This window comes from Mesoplodon bidens (genome assembly GCF_964165515.1).
Source record: "Mesoplodon bidens genome assembly, chromosome: 11".
NCBI lineage: Eukaryota > Metazoa > Chordata > Mammalia > Artiodactyla > Ziphiidae > Mesoplodon > Mesoplodon bidens.
The window spans coordinates 45118183-45135670 of NC_138167.1; the positions used below are offsets into that span (position 1 = coordinate 45118183).

Here is a 17488-nt window from a genome sequence, read left to right on the forward strand (position 1 = left end):
GGTGTTGAGTTCGTCCTCCGCTGCCTCTCACACGCCAGGCCCTCCCTCTATGAAACACAGAGGAACAGCCTCAGGAGGACCCCGGATGTTCCGACAGGGTCCTCTTCTGACACGACCTGCTGCAGCTGGTGTTAACATCGTACCCCAGCAAGTGGCGGGAGGGATGCTACCTGAAGCACCTGCCCAACTCCTCTGACAAAGGCTGGGCAGCCAGTCCACAGATGTAAAACAGAGGGCACCAGAAAAGCTCTGTGAATAAAACTTTAATAATGTACAGCAGAAATTGGACAGGCTCATTCTTATATTAAAACAAAAGATTTCCTATATTACAACTTATTTACATTTGCATACTGAAGAGGTAAAGTGTCTAAGTGGCTATTTTACAGTCCATTCTAATAAAATGTACAAAAACAAACAGAAGTACCGAGAATGCCGTTCGGGGGCCTTGACGGCGACCTAAGAACGGGCTTGGACTTGGTCTGTGAATCCAGAATCCAGAGGTGCGGGTAGCCCTATGGATCAGGGTTAGCCTCAGGGGGCCAAAACCACGGCTTTAGTTCCTTCCCAACTCTCTCACTCCTAACTCTTGGGTTAAGAGTGGTGGCGGTGGGGTTGGGAGCTTCCCCCGCAAACTGCTCAGTCTTCCCCAGAGGTGGAGGAGGAGGAGTGTGTGGTGAGGACAGCAGGGCCACCGGGGGGCGGGCTAGTGGCTTGGGAGTCCCTGGGTCCAGAGGTGTTGGCAGATCCCAGAGGCCGGCTGCGGCGGGGGAAGAGGAGTCTGAGTTCCGTCATCTCCTCTAGACCGCCAAGTTCTGCCGCAGGGCTGACAGGTGGGGCGGCAGCAGGGGTGGGGAGAAAAGGTCCCCCTAATGACACAATTGGTATTCGAGGGAAATTAGTCAGTAGCCAGTAAATTGGCTCAGAGGGTTAGGGGAAGATCTCCTTTAACGCAAGGAAAGAAGCGATACAGCAGGAAAATAAATAGGAAGGCCAGGGCACTGGGGAGACCAATGGAAGTCGGGGGAGGGCTCTCCCCTCCTCCACAAGCTTTGGCAGAGAATCGCTAGGCTGGAGGCAGGGATGCTCTGAGGCTGCACACAGTCTGTGCCTCCCCTGGGAGCAGGAAGGGGGCTCCGGATGAACGCAGCGACTGGGGGGTCTCACTGCCCACCACCGGCTCTTTGGTGGGGGACAGGTGGGCATCCTCACTCCTTAGTGGTCTTATATAAGAGCAATCACTCCAGGCTCAAAAGGCTCAGAAGCAACTACGAAAACTTCTGGTCTCAAAACAGTCACCCACCAAGTTGACTGGGTCCCGTGGTCGGTGCTCCAAGAGTAGGACCCAAGCCTGTCTTGTTCACAGCTGTATTTCCCAGCGCCCAGCGCACTGCCTGGCATCCAGCAGGCACTCAGCGATGTCTGTAGCGTGAATGCCTGCAGGAGAAGCTGCATCCTGCTGGACAACGCACAGAAGGCTGGGGCCCCAGTGCAAAACCCACTGTGGAACTGGGAGGGGAGGCAGAACACAGGCGAGACCAACTCCCAGGGCAGAGGAACTCTTGCCGCTGGGTGGGGGGAGCAGGCTCAGGTACAAGGACAGACATTTCCAGTGTGATTGAGCTGTGTGCGTTTGATTGAAGCGTTTTTTTTTTGTGGTTGTTTTTATAGGGATTTCCTTAAAAACATATAGATTGAGAGGTAATCATCACATAGAGATGGTTTTCCTTTTATAAAAACTTAACAATATTTAAAAAAAGTTAAAATCCAGACCCTCCCAATTAAATTAAAAAAAAAAAGAAAGAAAGAAAAGAAAACCAAACCACTCCAGTTAAGTTATGGCTTCAAAGTTAATATATACCTAAGATATGCTGACGGAATCACCACCCACAACCGTGCTTCCAGACGTCGTTAAATACTACACTCAGGTTAAACAACAGGTTCAGCTCGGGCTGTTCCCTTTAGTAAAGCCCCTGAAGTGGATGCAAGTCTCACATCTTCCCTCCACCGTGATCAGATAATCCAGTAAAAGACCCATGCAGATGCCTCCCTCCCGCCCCAGACTCCCTCCCCACTCCTTGCCCCCCCTTCCCTTCCCCACCCTAAATCCACTACCACCAAAAATATACACTGCTGTTTCCAGAATCTGGGATATGAAAGACAGATGTGACATTCCGATCTGAGTCCCAAGATCTGGGCTTCAAATTCCTCGGCCCTTCCTTGACGCTGCCGAGGACGATGCCCTTAGGCTGGCTCATTTCCCACGGTGGCCGCTGACCACAACACCCCAGACTTCCACCAAGATTCTCTCCCTGCCCATCCCACCCTGCCTCCCTTACATTTGGACCCAAAAGCCTTGCCTGCCACAGGCAACCGGGCCAGCTTTGGTTCCACAGTCTGAAATGGAGAAGGAGGGCCAGGCGACACAGGGGAAGGAGACCCACTGTGGAGTGGGGCTTCTGGAAGGGAGGGGAGGGAGACCTCCGGGAGGGGCACCAGGGAAACCAGACGCTGCTCACTACTGAACAGAGGCCCCGGCACGCAGAGCCGGCACGATGACCACACCCCTGACCTGCACATGCACAGAAAGCTCAAGCAGGTTAAGTGCGCACCTACAGACACACACACACACGCACACGCGCGCACACACACACGTGTAAGGGCGTGGCACAGACCAGGCACAACAGGGGACGCACCTCGGCACATGCATACACGGCTGGACAGACGGGCACTGGCAGTCCCTCCAGGTGTCCCGACGGGGCGGAGGGGAGCACGAGGCCCGGCGCTGCCGAGAGGGGCCACCCTTCTGGTTCCCCGGGCTGCCTCGCCGCGCTGGGGTTGGTCCCAGAGGAAAGCCCTCGGTGCCGCTCAGCAGGGGCCATGCTCGCTCCTCCCGGGCCCTCCCAGGCTGCCCGTCACCACGCCAGGCTTCTCGTCAGGTGCGCCGGGCTTTACAGAACTTCCCACTACAGCTGGTCCAGGCTGTGGCACTGAGTTCTCCACACCATTTGCTCTCAGAGGCTCCGTGCCACTAGGAGGTAAATATAAAAGGTGTCTGTGTCTCAAACCCAACGTGGGAGTGAACGAGTCTCCCGGGCTCTGTCCCTCTTGTGGGCCAGGCTCCTGGCCACAGAGGGCTGGGCAGAAACGAGAGGTAGGCCTCCATCGGACGCTCAACACGGCAGCTCGGCTGTAGGTCCCGCTGCCCGGCAGCGTGTGGGGAGGGGCAGCTAGATCTTCACGTCCTCCTGCACGCTGAGCTGGGAGAGGGTCTTCTTAATGCGCAGCGCGGTCAGGCGGGCTGCGCCGTTGGCGTACCAGCACTCCCGCATCATCTTCCCCATCACCCGCAGTGCCTGCACAGAGACCCGGCGTCACTGGAGCCTGCCCCCGCCCCACTGAAGCCTTCCTGGTCCCCAGGCGGCCGTCTCCCCTACCCGTGCTCCGCCCGCCCCCCACCCCTTGCCCCGGGCTCTCCCTTCCTTAAGGGACAGCCTGGGGAGGGGGACCTTCTCGGCAAGCATGGTTGGTGAGCTACTCCCCAGCGTCTGGGTGGTCCTGAGAGAAATACCTGCAACTGCCTGTGATCTGAAAATCATTTCTGGAAGGTTTGAGTATCCGTGTTTGACTGTTTACTGCCTGTTTTTTGTAAAGTAGCGCACAAGCCGGGCACAGCAGGGACATCCGCCAGCATGAGCACGCACGCGGCTGTGACCCCACGCTCATGTGCAGGGACAGGGTGGCGGAGGAGGAGGCAGCAGCCCCTGAGAGGCAGCCTCGTCCGAGGCGGAGGCTCACGGCCAGGGCCCGGACGGCACAGGCCAGGGGCAGCCAAGGGGCGGACCTGGAAGGTCACCTGTGGAGGGCTACGGAGTCCCCACACTGCTGCCCCAGGCCAGTGTTTTCCAGATTCCTTTTAGCAGTGGGACCCGTTTTCCCCAGCGGAGTCCCAACACACAAACAGCCCCGACTGAAGAGGGAGTGGGGTGCGGGCAGCTGAAGACCAGCTCTTTCTGCTTCCTTCACCCCCTGAAGTGAACAGACCCTGAGGGTTCCAAGGAACATTTTGGAAAAGGCTGCTCTGTCAGGCAAAGAGGAGGCGTCACCAAAATGTGAGCTCAGTAATTCTGTTCTTCAACGCAGGCCTGCCCTCCAGTGGTTACACTCCTTAAAGCAGAGCCAGGAGTGAAAAGGAGGCCCAAGAGCACTAGCTAAGCAAACCCTGTACTGCCAAAGACTCTAAGACCCCACAACTCCATGTTTATTAGGAATCTAGATCATAAATTTGTCCTCATTTCTATTATTTCCATCGAATGTCACCCCCTCCCCGCTTCATCCGCCATCACTCCCCAATCCAAATTCTCTACACCCTCCTCGCTTCTGAGTTTTTAGAAAGGCCACTTCCCTCACAGACATGTCTTCTCACTGAGTCCCACCCCCTCATTCTTCTACACCCTTCGTGGACACCTCTTCTTAACTCTTCCACGAAGCTCAGCTCACCCCTGTGGCTCCAGAGCCATTTTTCTAGTTGGACAGGTCTAACAGCTCCCACTCAGTCTTTGTTTTGTCTCTTATCTGTGTCCTGGGACCAAGCCTTTTTCTTCTTCTAGGCTGTCAATTCCAAAGGGGACCCTACAGTGCCCAGGACAAGGGCTCAGTATATAATACAACAGCACATAATAGTTTATAATAACCGACACGCTCAGGGGGTAGCCCTGGGGTTGGCCCCATTTTCGGCAAACCCTTTTCTAAGGGAGAGAAATCGGGCAGACAGAAAGGCCACGGGAGAGAGGGGAGCTTCCCACCTCATAACTCTGCCACCAGTTGGGGATGTTGGGGCGGAGCTTCTGGTCGCATACGACCTTCCGCATCTCCTCAATGGAAGGGTCAGAGGGCACTAGGTCATAATATGGCAGCTGATATTCCTCATGGACTCCTGGGAGAAAAGAAAACGTCCACCGGAGTTATCAAAAGAAGGAAGAGATTACTCAAAAGCCAATGACAACACCCATGTTGTGATCTGTAAATACCACTTCCCACTAACAGGAACTAGGGCTCCTGGGAGAGCCTGGTCAGTGCTAGTTATGGGACAAGAGACACACAGGATTAGCCAGGAATATCTTTTTCGTAACAAAAAGCAAGGAAACTATCAAAGACTACTGAGGCCATGTCAAAAGGTACCGACCTGAAAAGCTCCCAACTGGCCAAAGATGAGAACATTTAAGCAACAGTAAGACCTATGACTTCAATGGAAACAAATATTTTAAATCACCAGTTCGTGATGACACTAAAAACAAACAAATAAACCAAAACCTCAGTCGCCTTTGTAGGATGCTAGGGAATAAACTCATTATTTTGAAAAATGGCAAATAAATGGAAAGAATCAAGTATTTTTCCTGCCTTTCCTCTTCAAATTAAACATCTTGGTAACCAAATAGACAATAGGGGAAGTTTCTCTTTAAAGAAAAAATCTAGCTAATACATGAAGTTTGACAGGATTGGAATACTGGCATTTTTCAACCTCTAATAAATTTGGATTTGGACAATGATCAACAATAGCTGTTAACATCACAAAAAGAGAGATAACCACCATTATATGTGTCTTTTAACAGAAGGATTTTGGGGGAAAAAATGATTCTAGTCTTTAGATGGAACTCTCATAGGAAATTCACAGAAACAGTAGAACGTGTGAACTCCATAAGAGGCTATCTGGAAAATCTAGACAGGAAAACCCTACAGGACAAAGGACCTGGATCCTCCAATTTTGAAAACTGCAGGAGAGGGGACTTACCTGGTGTTCTAGCGGTAAAGAATCCACCTTACAATGCAGGGGATGAGGGTTTGATTCCTGGTCAGGGAACTAAGATCGCACATGCCATGGGGCAACTAAGCTCATGCACCACAACTACTGAGCTCTCACGCCTCAACTAGAGAGCCTGCGTGCCACAAACTACAGAGCCCACGCACCCTGGAGTCCACGTGCCACAACTAGAGAGAGAAAAAACCCGCACGCCACAACTAGAAAGAGAAAACCTGCACGCCGCAACTAGAGAGAAGCCTGCGCGTCGCAACAAAAAGATCCCGTGTGCCTCAACCAAGATCCCGCATGCCGCAACTAAGACCCGACGCAGCCAAAAATAAAATAAAAATAAATAAATAAATAATAAATAAATCTTAAAAAAAAAAAAACCAAAAAACTGCAGAAGAAAAAAATTGAGGGGTAACCTGTAGATTATGAGACTTGGGAGTTATATCAATCAATTGCAGTGGATGGACATTATTTAAACCCTGATTTAACAAGCTGTTTTTTTAAAAAAATTCACAGACAATTGGGGAAATCTCAACACTGGCTAATGTTATATGATATTAAGAATTACTGTCTGTTTTTTAAAGTGTGATAATAGTACTATATTTTTGAAGTCCTTATCATCTACAGCTACAAACTGAAATATTTTCCATAATAAAAAGTTAATTAAAAAAAAATCCAATGTAACTTTCTTATGCCTTTTTCCAGAAAAAAAATCTGCTGTTCTGAGCTGATGGGACAGATTTTTATTTTAATTTATTTATTTTTTGAGATTAGCATTTATCTTATTATTTCTAAAAAATATTTATTTATTTATTTGGTTGTGCTGGGTCTTAGTTGTGGCCAGCGGGCTCTTTAGTTGCAGCTTGCTGGCTCCTTAGCTGTGGCACGTGGGCTCCTTAGTTGTGGCACGTGGGCTCCTTAGTTGCGGCAGGCAGGCTCCTTAGTTGTGGCATGCGAACTCTTAGTTGCGGCATGCACGTGGGATCTAGTTCCCTGACCAGGGATCGAACCTGAGCCCCTCTGCATTGGGAGCACGGAGTCTTATCCACTGCACTACCAGGGAAGTCCCGGGACAGATTTTTAAATAGTCTGACTTGGTTAATTATTTAAGGAGCAATTAGCTTAAACTCTGGCCTCTGTCTGCCAGAGTCTGAGTCCTAGTTTATTAGTGGTGTGACCTTGGACAAATCACCGAACCTGTGACTCATCTTCTTCAACTGCAAAACGGTGACAGTAATAGTACCCACACAGACCTGTGTGACCAGATTTATCTTGATCTGTTTTATCTGTGTATCATGATCAAAATTTAAGATGTACAATATCTGGGTGCCTCCTCCATAATTTGGATCTTACCAAATGTATCACACACGGGAAAAGGCAGTAAAATACAGAAAAGGGCTCTGCTGGAACACTCATCAGTTCTTTTTAATTTAATTTAATTCACTTCCACTGACCTGGAATCTCTTACATCAAAGATAAATGGCTGAGGGCAGGGTTCTAGTGGTTCTTGAACTTGATCATGTGGCAGAATACTTGGAAGTCACCATAAAATTCTGATATACTAAGCTGATGATAAAAAATGTTTTCTGCTAAATCTGATACTACCTTTCATTGAGTTCTGACGTGGTTGAACACTTGCAAATGCCAAACACTTAAGAGAAAATTGCGTAAGAAAAAACTCATTGTGAGAAAATTCTATGCATTAGTAAGCTTTCTCCCACAAATTGAGAAATCACCACTATTATTTTATCAATGAAACCCCACATTCCCCAGGAACGTGGCTTGAGAGCCAGTGTGTTAGAATACCCTGCCTCTTGTATAAAAGAGAGCTCTGTATTAGTCCTGTGCTATTCCTACCCAGGGCTTTCCCAACCTTGAAAGACCAATAAGGACAACGTGTTACCAAAAAAACCAAAAAAAAGCCCAAATGAGTCCCCGCAACGGTCGCCACAACATAAAACACTATTCAACAAGCTGGTCCAAAGAGTAAACACACTCTTAGCCCTGCTGCTCCCCGGTCCCCTCCCTCCTCTTGGATGAGAACCCTAAGCATGACGGGTTCTGGCGCTAAGCATCTGACAGGCTGTTAGGAGAAAGAAGGCAGGACAACACTAGCCCCTCAGGGCTCTGGACTGTGAGGTAGGAGCCAGAGAAGGCAGGAAGAAAGGTACCTCCAGAGTTGCATCTTCGAGCAATCTCCCAGTACACGAGCCCAAGGGCATAGATATCAGCACACTTAAAGGAGTCGAAGTGCTTCATGTTGATGGTTTCATCAAGTACTTCGGGGGCCATGTATCTGCAAGAGTAAAGGAAATGTGATCACACATAGAAAATGATGACTTCTTTCTCGACTCAAAGTACTGATTCAAGGGCCCCCTGAATGTGGGACAGCATCACCCCAAGACAGCCCCTTGGGGAGGAGGAAGTGATGGATTCTTTTTTTTTTTTTTTTTTTGCCGTACGCGGGCCACTCACTGTTGTGCCCTCTCCCGTTGTGGAGCACAGGCTCCGGACGCGCAGGCTCAGCGGCCATGGCCCACGGGCCCAGCCGCTCCGCGGCATGTGGGATCCTCCCGGACCGGGGCACAAACCCGTGTCCCCTGCATCGGCAGGCGGACTCTCAACCACTGCGCCACCAGGGAAGCCCCCGATGGATTCTTATTATTGCAAACTCCCATGCTTTGGATTCAAATCTAAACACCTTAGCAAGGTTTGGTAATACTAGCCCACTCTTATTTCTACCTCTATTTTTTAACTGCCAAGATTTATTTTAAGCATGTTTTGATTTCTTGGCAGAGATATGTGTACTGTAGGCCACAGAGCAGGAACAGTACATATATATCTGGTTGCTACTGGGGGCTTGGACTTTATTCAATGCAGCCAATAATGGGTTGAGCTTAAATTTCAGTCTGAACTTCTTTTTTTATCTCACCCATGCAGGTAAGTGAGAATTAATTCTAGGTAGTCATCAGAGTCCCACTCAGTTAGTTCATGAGTACTGCTTGAGCCACTCCCCACTCCCCACAGAAGGCAAATCAGCTCACCTCAGGCCTCACACTTTGGGGCCTGGGTGGCTGCAATCATTCAGGTCAAAAGGAAGGGGGAAAAAAGCAGCAGCACAATTAGTGAAATTCTCTGATACTCAGCAGAGAAACAACCCTCCTATGAAAAGTTGCATTTCTAGCTCGTGAAGTCGATCTGGAGTCACAGTCAATCTGTTCCTTATTTCCTTTTTTTTTGGCCATGCCATGCGGCCTGTGGGATCTTAGTTCCCCATCCAGGGACTGAACCCAGGCCCTCGGTAGTGAGTGCTCGGAGTCTTAACCATTAGACCAGGTTATGCCATGTTCCTTATTTCTTACTTCACTTCTCTGTGACGCGGGAAGGAGGCCCATAATCCTTACGGGGGTCCCTCATCTCCACCCTGAACTACCTCTGCTCTAGCTTGGCAAACCTGCTCTCTACACCCTAAGCAAAACATGCTCCCTGCCTCCTCTAGGGTCCTGCACAGGCCACCCCTTCAGACTGCAACATTTTCCCCCTCCCCAAGCCAAGCCTGGTGCCTGTCTCCCTTCTAAATCTTGCTCCAGGTTCTCTTTCTCCATGGCCTCCCCTGACCAATGCACCAGCACCTATGGGTATAGGGTCCTCTGGAGCTGTGCCGCTGGCACTTGTATCTGCGCGATGCAACCTGTGTGGCTTTCCAGTGTGGGGAGCACGTGTTCAACTGCCAGCTGTCAGAGTAAGGACCACACTGCCTTCTCTCGTGCAGATGGGCAAGGGCTACTCAGTACAAGTGTCAGGCAAGCGCAAAGGCCCAGGGCCTTCCTACCGTTTGGTTCCCACCCTCTGGTTGGGGGCAATGTCAATGGTGTCCGTGACTGCATCGTGACGGACAGCCAGGCCCAGGTCTGCGATGGCACACATGCCATTTTTCTTCACCAAGATGTTCTTTGACTTTAAGTCTCGATGAGCAATTCCAGGCTTCCCTAGCAGAGAAAAAAAAAAACACAACCAGGGATCTTTAAAGAAAGACAGTACAAGTGTTAAAAGCATAGTCTCTGCAGCCAGACGTAGGGGTTCGAGTCCTCGTTTTGCTCCCCACTAACCCAGTAACCCTGGAAATGCAACTTAACCTGTCTATGCATTGGTCTTCTCATCCATAAAATGAGACTAAACACCAGTACTTACTTCATGGGAATGTTGTAAGGATTAAATGTATTGTATTAACTTAGGTAAGTCAAGAGCTTCGAAGGGCATGCGTATGCGCTAATGTTACTATATTAACACTACTCCTGCTCGCCTTCCCTGAACTAATAAGCTCCCGTACAGAACTGCTGAGGACTTCAGAGAGAAGCTGCTATGCTAGCTAGGTTCTCAGAACCAAACGGGGGCGGTAAGGACTGCTACTTTCCCTGGAGAGCCTAGCAACAGGGTCAAACTTTCGTGGCTGGTTTTCTGTCACGGGCAGCAAGAGCCGCTGCCCGGTGGACCAGGCACCAGGGAGCAATGTGCCACCTGCCAAGCCCCAGGAGCTCCCAAAGAGCTGATGTCCGTCAACAAGCAGGGGTGCCCGAGGTCATCTTCCTGCAGGAGGGCCCTCCTAGTTTAGCAGAGCCCAGTGTCTAACCCATCAAGCTGACCCAGCGATGAGCACGTGAACTCACTTAACTGATGCTCGGCACAGTAGTTCATTCGATTTTCTCAGTCCCTTCCTCTACCAGCGAACCGTGGGCGTCTGAGATGACCACTCGGTTAACGCCGGCCTCCCAGCCAACAGCCACGCCAGTCCATCGAGGACAAACAACCAACATCTCTGTCAGGAGTTCCCCCGAGGAGCTCTGAAGGCAGAGGCCCCTCTCATTCTCGCTGGAGTGAGGCCCAAGCTCCTCTCGCTCAGACCAGACCCCAGTCCCGGAGGCCCAGATCCCGCATCCTCAGTGAGAAGGAGTTCTGGGAGCTCGGTGGGGATGGGACAGGTCCACTCACCTTGGGTGCCCACAATCTCCATGTGCAGGTGTGCCAGGCCGCTCGCAGCAGACAAGGCCAGCTTAATCATCCCCTCGATGGTCACCGTGTACCGGTTTAGATAGTCAAACAGCGAGCCGTGCTCATGATAGTCGGAGACAAGCCACAGCTGTGTCCAGGTGCCGTTATCTGCAGAGAACCACAGAGCAGGTCCAGAAAAGGCACAACTACCAGCAAAAAGGTCAAGGTAGGAAAGGAAGAGTATGTGTGCAAACCCCAGTCAGACCCCTGTACTCCCCGATCCCCGCCCCTACACCTCCTGAGGCCCCTCTGTGCCCGTCTCATCCACCACCGTCCACAGCTTTAGGCTTCAGGAAGGACAGAACAGCCTTTCGTTCTTAGACCTGCTCCCTTACTTCTCGTAGGCAGGATTCTGAACCGCGCACCCTGATTACACCCAAATTTGAAATGTGAGGCACCCCGAAGAGGAAGCACATGCTTAGGCAAAGTAACAGGATCATCTGTTTCTTTTGCAACACTGCTTCTGATCCTGACAAGACCCGCTCACCAAAACCATGACTGGCTGCACCCACGCCCACCAAGGAGGAAGGCTTCGCAGGCCCTCCTTTGTGCTCCAAGACCCTTTGAGCACAGCCCAACCCGAGCACCAGGCTCATTTGTAGTGGGTCCTTGAAGTCCACTGCTCTTACCAGGCTATGAGCTCTCTGTGAGAGGAGGAAAGAGCTCCTTTGCGCATTATTGTGTTCCAGGCCAAAAATGCTTTTCAACGCATGAAGAGCACACTTACAAGTATTCCAGAGAGGAATCTTATCATCTTATCCTCAGAAGAGCAATGGGAGGTGGCGAGCACACACTTTCATACTAGGGGAGAGGGGTATGCAGTGTACAGCGGGAAGGAGGAGTGGGAAGAAGGGAGGGAGAAAAAGAAAAACCAAAAGCTATGGTAATCTAATTAGCTTGTGCTGTTGTCAGTAAGAAGACTGGAAATTGGACTGAGATCTCCCAAATTCCAAGCTGGCCCTAGCTCCAGGACGCTACACTATCCATATTATGTTAAAAACGCAACAACAAAGGAGTCTGATCTTCCTCCTCCCCTGGCCCTCGTGTGGGTTTCAACAGCCAGATCCTACTCACACAAGCTGCCAGAATCAATACAGGGAGTGGCTCCTGGAAAAGCACCAGCCTCTGTTTCCCTGATTATGAATGAGGGATCCACCAAACACACCCCTTTACACTCAACTAGCCCTGACATCTTGAGGACCCTGCCCATAAGTTAGAAGGGAAGACATCTTTTGACCCTCTAAGATATATGTCAGGTTTAAATGAATCATCAAAAGGTAATGCTGTTTTAAAAAGGCACAGCTTACTCAGAGGGAGTAAGGAATTCTCTCTTCCCCTTCCTCCCCCGCGTGAGAGGTCAAGTCTCTTCAGCCTGGGGGCAGCTGAGGCCACTACAAACCGCCCCGGCAATGTGTGGAATGAGCAGCCTGCTGTTGTTTTAGGAAGGAAAACAAACACTTAGCATCTTCCATAGCCTTTGCCAGCACCAGCTTCTAAAAATTACTGGAGCCCGCGCGTCCGGAGCCTGTGCTCCGCAACGGGAGAGGCCACAGCGGTGAGACGCCCGCGTACCGCAAAAAAAAAAAAAAAAAAAAAATAGTAAAAATTACTGGACCACGGAGCAGACTATGTCCTGACCGCCAGAGACACTCTTCTAAAATGTAAATGCCTTCACCCACAGTCTTTCTGACTTCAAGCGCGCTACCTGCCCAGGTGTCGGCTGTCCCCTCTTCCTGGGCACTGTAAGGTCAGGGACTGTGTCTTGTTCTCATGTGTGATGATTCCAGGACCAGACTGCAGCCAGTGAATATTACTGAATAGATGAATGCAATTTCGATTACTACCCACTCTCTATAATAAAGTACAATCCTCTCAAAAAGGCCCTTCCTAATCTGGCCTCTGCCACCTCTCCACCCATGTCTTTGGCTGGAACATCCCAAGTTACCTGCAGGTTCCCAAAGACACTTCCCCTTTGCACATGTGTCTGGAGTGCTCTTGTCATTCGTTTTTCCTTCTGACCAACTCCCTGCCAACTTCGCCTCAATCAAGCTCGGGTATGATATCCGTGATCCCCATCTCACCCCCAGTTTGTGCTCACCAGAACTGCTGTTGTTTGATTACTTCCTATAATCAATCATTAGTTTGTCTCTTTGCTAGTCAGTGAGGTCCTTAAAAATGAGCACATGCCTGGGCACACGAGAGAGACTCAAAAACGACAGCAGAATCAGCAGAGAGAGGGAGGAGGGAATAAGGAACCTCAGGTACAAGCGGACCAAAAGCTGAGCTTGAAGGCCACAGGGGAGCACCCTGGGGGCAGGCAGGCCGTGTCTCTGCTGCACCCGCTCCACTGCAATAGTGTGTATGATGCTGGTCTGTCACACAGTGTGGATCGCATGCTTTTCCAGGGCCATCCTTTCCTGGCAGGGGTTGAAGCCACCCTTCTTCGTTCCAACCGGAATGAAGGTAAATTGACTGGAGCCCCTGCAGGGACTACCCTAGGGGTGGGTTTGGGAGTATCACAGAAGGGACAGTGAGCAGGTAGGATGAGGGTTTACTTATCTGCTTAATAACTGCTTATTTACTTGCTTAATAACCTGGATTTCTGACAAGCTTTTCATAGAAGAGAAGTTTGAAAACCATCACCTTACTCAGGTCCTCTTGCTATGGGTAATAACTATAAAAGGCAAACAAAACTGTGCTGTCCCACAACCGTTCAGTTTCCACAGTCACTCCTCCATCTGGGACTACTGTTGGCTTTGGGACACCCTGTATCCAAACCCAGCCCTTTACCTTTATTGTCAGCAGCAATAAAGCCAAGGATGTTTTCATGGCGCAGCATGACTGTCTGGTATATCTCAGCTTCCCGGAACCAAGACCGCTCTTCACGAGAAGAGAATATTTTCACAGCCACATCACCACCCCTCCAGCGGCCGCGCCACACTTCTCCAAACCGGCCCTTGCCAATAATCTCCTGTAAAACGATGGTTCGGGCCACTGTGCGCTGGACAAAAAGGGGTAACCCTATGGACCAAAGAATGGAAAGAAAGCAGACATTTGTGTATTTGCTGAACTCTGCAACGCCCACTCTCACTGCCACACTGGAAAAGCCCTTATCACAGTGCCTCCATTCTACACTGGTCCACTGACCACGGAGAGCCCGGCTGCCCCTGCATCCCGTCCAGGTGATCCTCCGGAGGTCCAAGCTGTGCAGCACTGAGAGTGAGTGAGCGAGGACAGGGGAATGTGTTCGATTAGCTCCTCCTCATCTCAGCAATTTCTCCTCCCAGTGAGTACGGACGACAGATCTGAATATAAATGTCTGACCGGATTTACTAAGTCTTCAGCCAGCTTCCCAGGGGGCCAATCCACCCACAGCTGCTTTATGTGGAAGAGGAAAGCGGAGGTTTGAGTGCTGGGAGCCACCTCTGGCTGCTCCGCTCATTGGCCACTGGAGGGCAGTGCTGCGCGGCCCATGAAAGCCGACTTGTGTTCAGGGCCCACCAGGCTCCCACGTCTCTCCAGAGAGGTCAAAGTTCTGCTCACTGGGAGCTCCAGATGCAAGACGGGGGACTACCCAGGCTTATTCTAAGATCATCTTTACTGCCTTTATAGGACTCGTTTATCGCCTCATTTGACCCAGGCAGTAAGTGTCTCCCTGTCTCTCCAATCACCCCCACCATCGTGACTCTTAACCCTCCCCCTCTCCCTAACCAAACAAATAAACGTGTCATTAACCCCTAAGTTGTTTACTGTATGTTTAATACCGTGCAGGAGGCACTTGCATAAATGATCTCATTTCCTCACAACCACCTATACGGTAGGCGTTGTTATTATGCCCATTTTACAAATGAGAAAACTGAGCATCAAAAGGGAAGGTTAAGTAACTCATTCGAATTCCTACAAGCTGTACATGGCAAAGCATCTAAGACTGACTCTAAGGTTTATGCTTTTAACTCCCACAGTACAGAGCCACCAAATGCTTCTCAATTTAGCCCCCTCCTCTCCAGGTCCCCCGTCACTGGCCCTTGTCCCGGCACTCCTTTGGAAGATTTCCAGTGGGCCTCTGTGCCTCCCAGTTCTCCCGCCTTGCCCTGCCCTCCCTAACAGGGGCCATAAAGCACAGCAGCCCAAGGCTTTCCCATCCTGGCCTGGGGACAGCGTGCTGGCCTCTTGATCATTCCCTAAACACCCAGTGAGCGTTCGTGCCTTTCTGTCCTTCTTTTGCTCAAGGGTCTTCCCTTGGCCTGGAATGTTCCCTGCCCTCTTACCACTCATGACCCCTTTAGACACGACCTCCTCCGTGAGACCCTTGTCCACAATCTCTTCTCTCCAATCCTGGCTCGGCCTCTTTCTCATTTTGTTCACCCTGTATCACCCAGAGGGTATTCAACACATACTTGTTAGTGTGAACTGAAAGTCACACAAACAGCAAGGATTTATTACTTTAAGTCCACAGAATTAAAACCCCAGCACCTTGGAAGCTTTGCATATTCTGAATTAAGAATGGACTAAACCATCCAGAGAGGAACAGTTATTAATCATTTTACTCCAGATGACTGGGTAACTACCCTGGACCTGCCCTAACCTCAGCTAATCCTGATCTTAAAAAATACTCCAAAACACCCGAGCAACCCTCCTCCAGCAGCAAGTCAAGTCACAGAGTCAGTCAGTTCTAACCACTGCCCTACCCTCTTTCAGCAAAGAACAAGCCATATATTTTCTCTCTTCCAAAAATATGCAGCTTTTAAATATATCCATCATCCTGGCACTCTCTACTGCAGAGCTTAATAAAGGCAAAACCACAGAAACTCAGGAGATGTCAGAGCTCAAAGTATTCCTGTGCTCAAGAAGGGATGTCTGGCCATGACCAATGGCATAATTTCCCTACAGAAGAGTCTTGTCACGTGGCGAGAAAACATACATCAACAGCACAAAACGCTCACAAATATGATCCTGTCTGTCTTAGTCAGAATGGCAACAGTGACCTTTGTGGATGATATTTTTCTATAGGAACAGAATACCACCATCACTAACATAATTATCTTCATAAAAAGACTCTTACAGTCATAGCCATATCTACTAGCTAGCTGAGCTCTATCCTGAGACTGAGACAACCCAACTCTCTTTATCCTAAATTCTAGTCTCAAGTCAAGGTCCACCTAAGAAAGGCTTGGTCCCTAACAGGCAGCTCTGGAAGTGGTGCTGACGCCATGCTGGAGGCCCCAGCTGCCTTTATTTCAACCGCCACCAAAAACCCTTGGGCAACTGGCACAAGTCAATGATTCACCCAACCCGGGCTCTCGGCTTTACTCGGTGTCCTTAAACTCCCCTTGCGGTTGCTCGCAGATCAATGATTAGCTGCCACCACCTCACAGGAACCCGGCACACTCCTGTTTCTCAAAAGGGGCCCTGAAACTGAGTACTCCGCTGCTCAGGTGGAACCAGGTGAATTTTAATAGCTGTACGGTTACAAGACTTGGAGAGGCAGGGATTCTGGAATGGAGAGTTTTGCACCTGACCTTTGGAATTCCAGAGGATGAAAGATTTTCTGTGAACCCCATTCTCTTATCTTATTACGTGTCGGACTCCAAAAGAAGGGGAATTATGAAAGCAAATGGCCAGCCTTCTTCCTGAACACTCCATCCTGCTGGGAGGCAGTGATGAAGGCCAACAGCAGACACGAGGCCTGAAGAAGCGGTACCTGAGCCAGACCCCGACGTGGAGAGGTCGTAGACGAGATCCTGGAGCGTCTTGTCCTTGGAGAGACACATCTCACACGAGGGGTCCTCCATGTCCAGCCTCTGGCGGTTGTGATAGACGCGCTGATGGTAGTTAATGACAAGGAAAACAATGATGATGATGAGGAACAGGAGGAACACAGGGCCGGCGATGATGCCCACCAGCTCCACAGGGCCCCACACGGAGGGGCGCTCCGGCTCCTTGAGGTGACCTGGGTCAGGTGAGAGGGGAGAGGGAAAGAACAGAGTGAAAATGAGGGAACGCCTCAGCCTCATTCTTCCCCGCCTCCTCCCTCCAGGTGGAAACGCCCTGTTCCTCTCCCTGTGTTCAAGGTGCCCTTGATCTCTCTGGTCTTACTGGGCTTTGTATCTGCCCGGATGCTCTCCAATACAAGCCTCTCTAGTTAAGGTACCCTTCGCAACAGTCAAACCCACAACCCGCTCCGTAATTTCACAGCCTTTCATGGCGCTCTTCCCACCTCCACGCCCCAGGCACGTGCCATGTTCTGCTCCTCCACTTGGGACGGCCTCCTGAAGCTCGGCCCGGTCTCTCTCTTCCTCCTCTCATCTCCCCAGTCATACCTCCTAAATGGCGGACCTGCGAAGGGTGGTGTCTAATACTCCTCAGCCTTGATGGCTGCCCTTTCCAGCTCTAGTTCCTCTTCCCATTTTGCCATCACCGTCACGCCAGAAGCTTCCTTCAGATGGCTTAGGGGCCGCCTCCTTCGGGATCAGCCCCAGGCCCTCCCATGGGGATCCCTGCCTGGCTCTTCCACATCTCACCAGCTGCCAATGGCTGCTCAGCCACGACCCAAATCGCAGCTTTCACCTCTGCGGCTCACTCGACCATCTGTTTCCCCCATCCTCGAATCTACAGACCGGACTTGGGAGGATT

At 50.5% G+C, this 17488-nt stretch overlaps 1 protein-coding gene across 2 annotated transcripts in view; it reads right to left on the reverse strand.

Moving 5' to 3' along the window:
* Window positions 1-2103: 2103 nt before the first annotated feature.
* ACVR1B (activin A receptor type 1B) overlaps window positions 2104-17488 on the reverse strand; it is a 33315-nt gene continuing 17930 nt past the window's right edge. Inside the window, exons 3-10 of one of the 2 annotated variants that reach the window (XM_081248606.1) lie at window positions 16557-16805; window positions 13646-13876; window positions 12163-12282; window positions 10796-10963; window positions 9639-9795; window positions 7978-8102; window positions 4803-4933; window positions 2104-3353 (exon numbers count right to left, since the gene is read on the reverse strand). In XM_081248606.1, coding sequence (XP_081104732.1) covers window positions 3228-3353; window positions 4803-4933; window positions 7978-8102; window positions 9639-9795; window positions 10796-10963; window positions 12163-12282; window positions 13646-13876; window positions 16557-16805 — 1307 coding nt within the window. In that variant the 3' untranslated portion in view covers window positions 2104-3227. The remainder of the gene's footprint in view (window positions 3354-4802; window positions 4934-7977; window positions 8103-9638; window positions 9796-10795; window positions 10964-12162; window positions 12283-13645; window positions 13877-16556; window positions 16806-17488) is intronic. The other variant, XM_081248605.1, reaches the window with a different exon arrangement.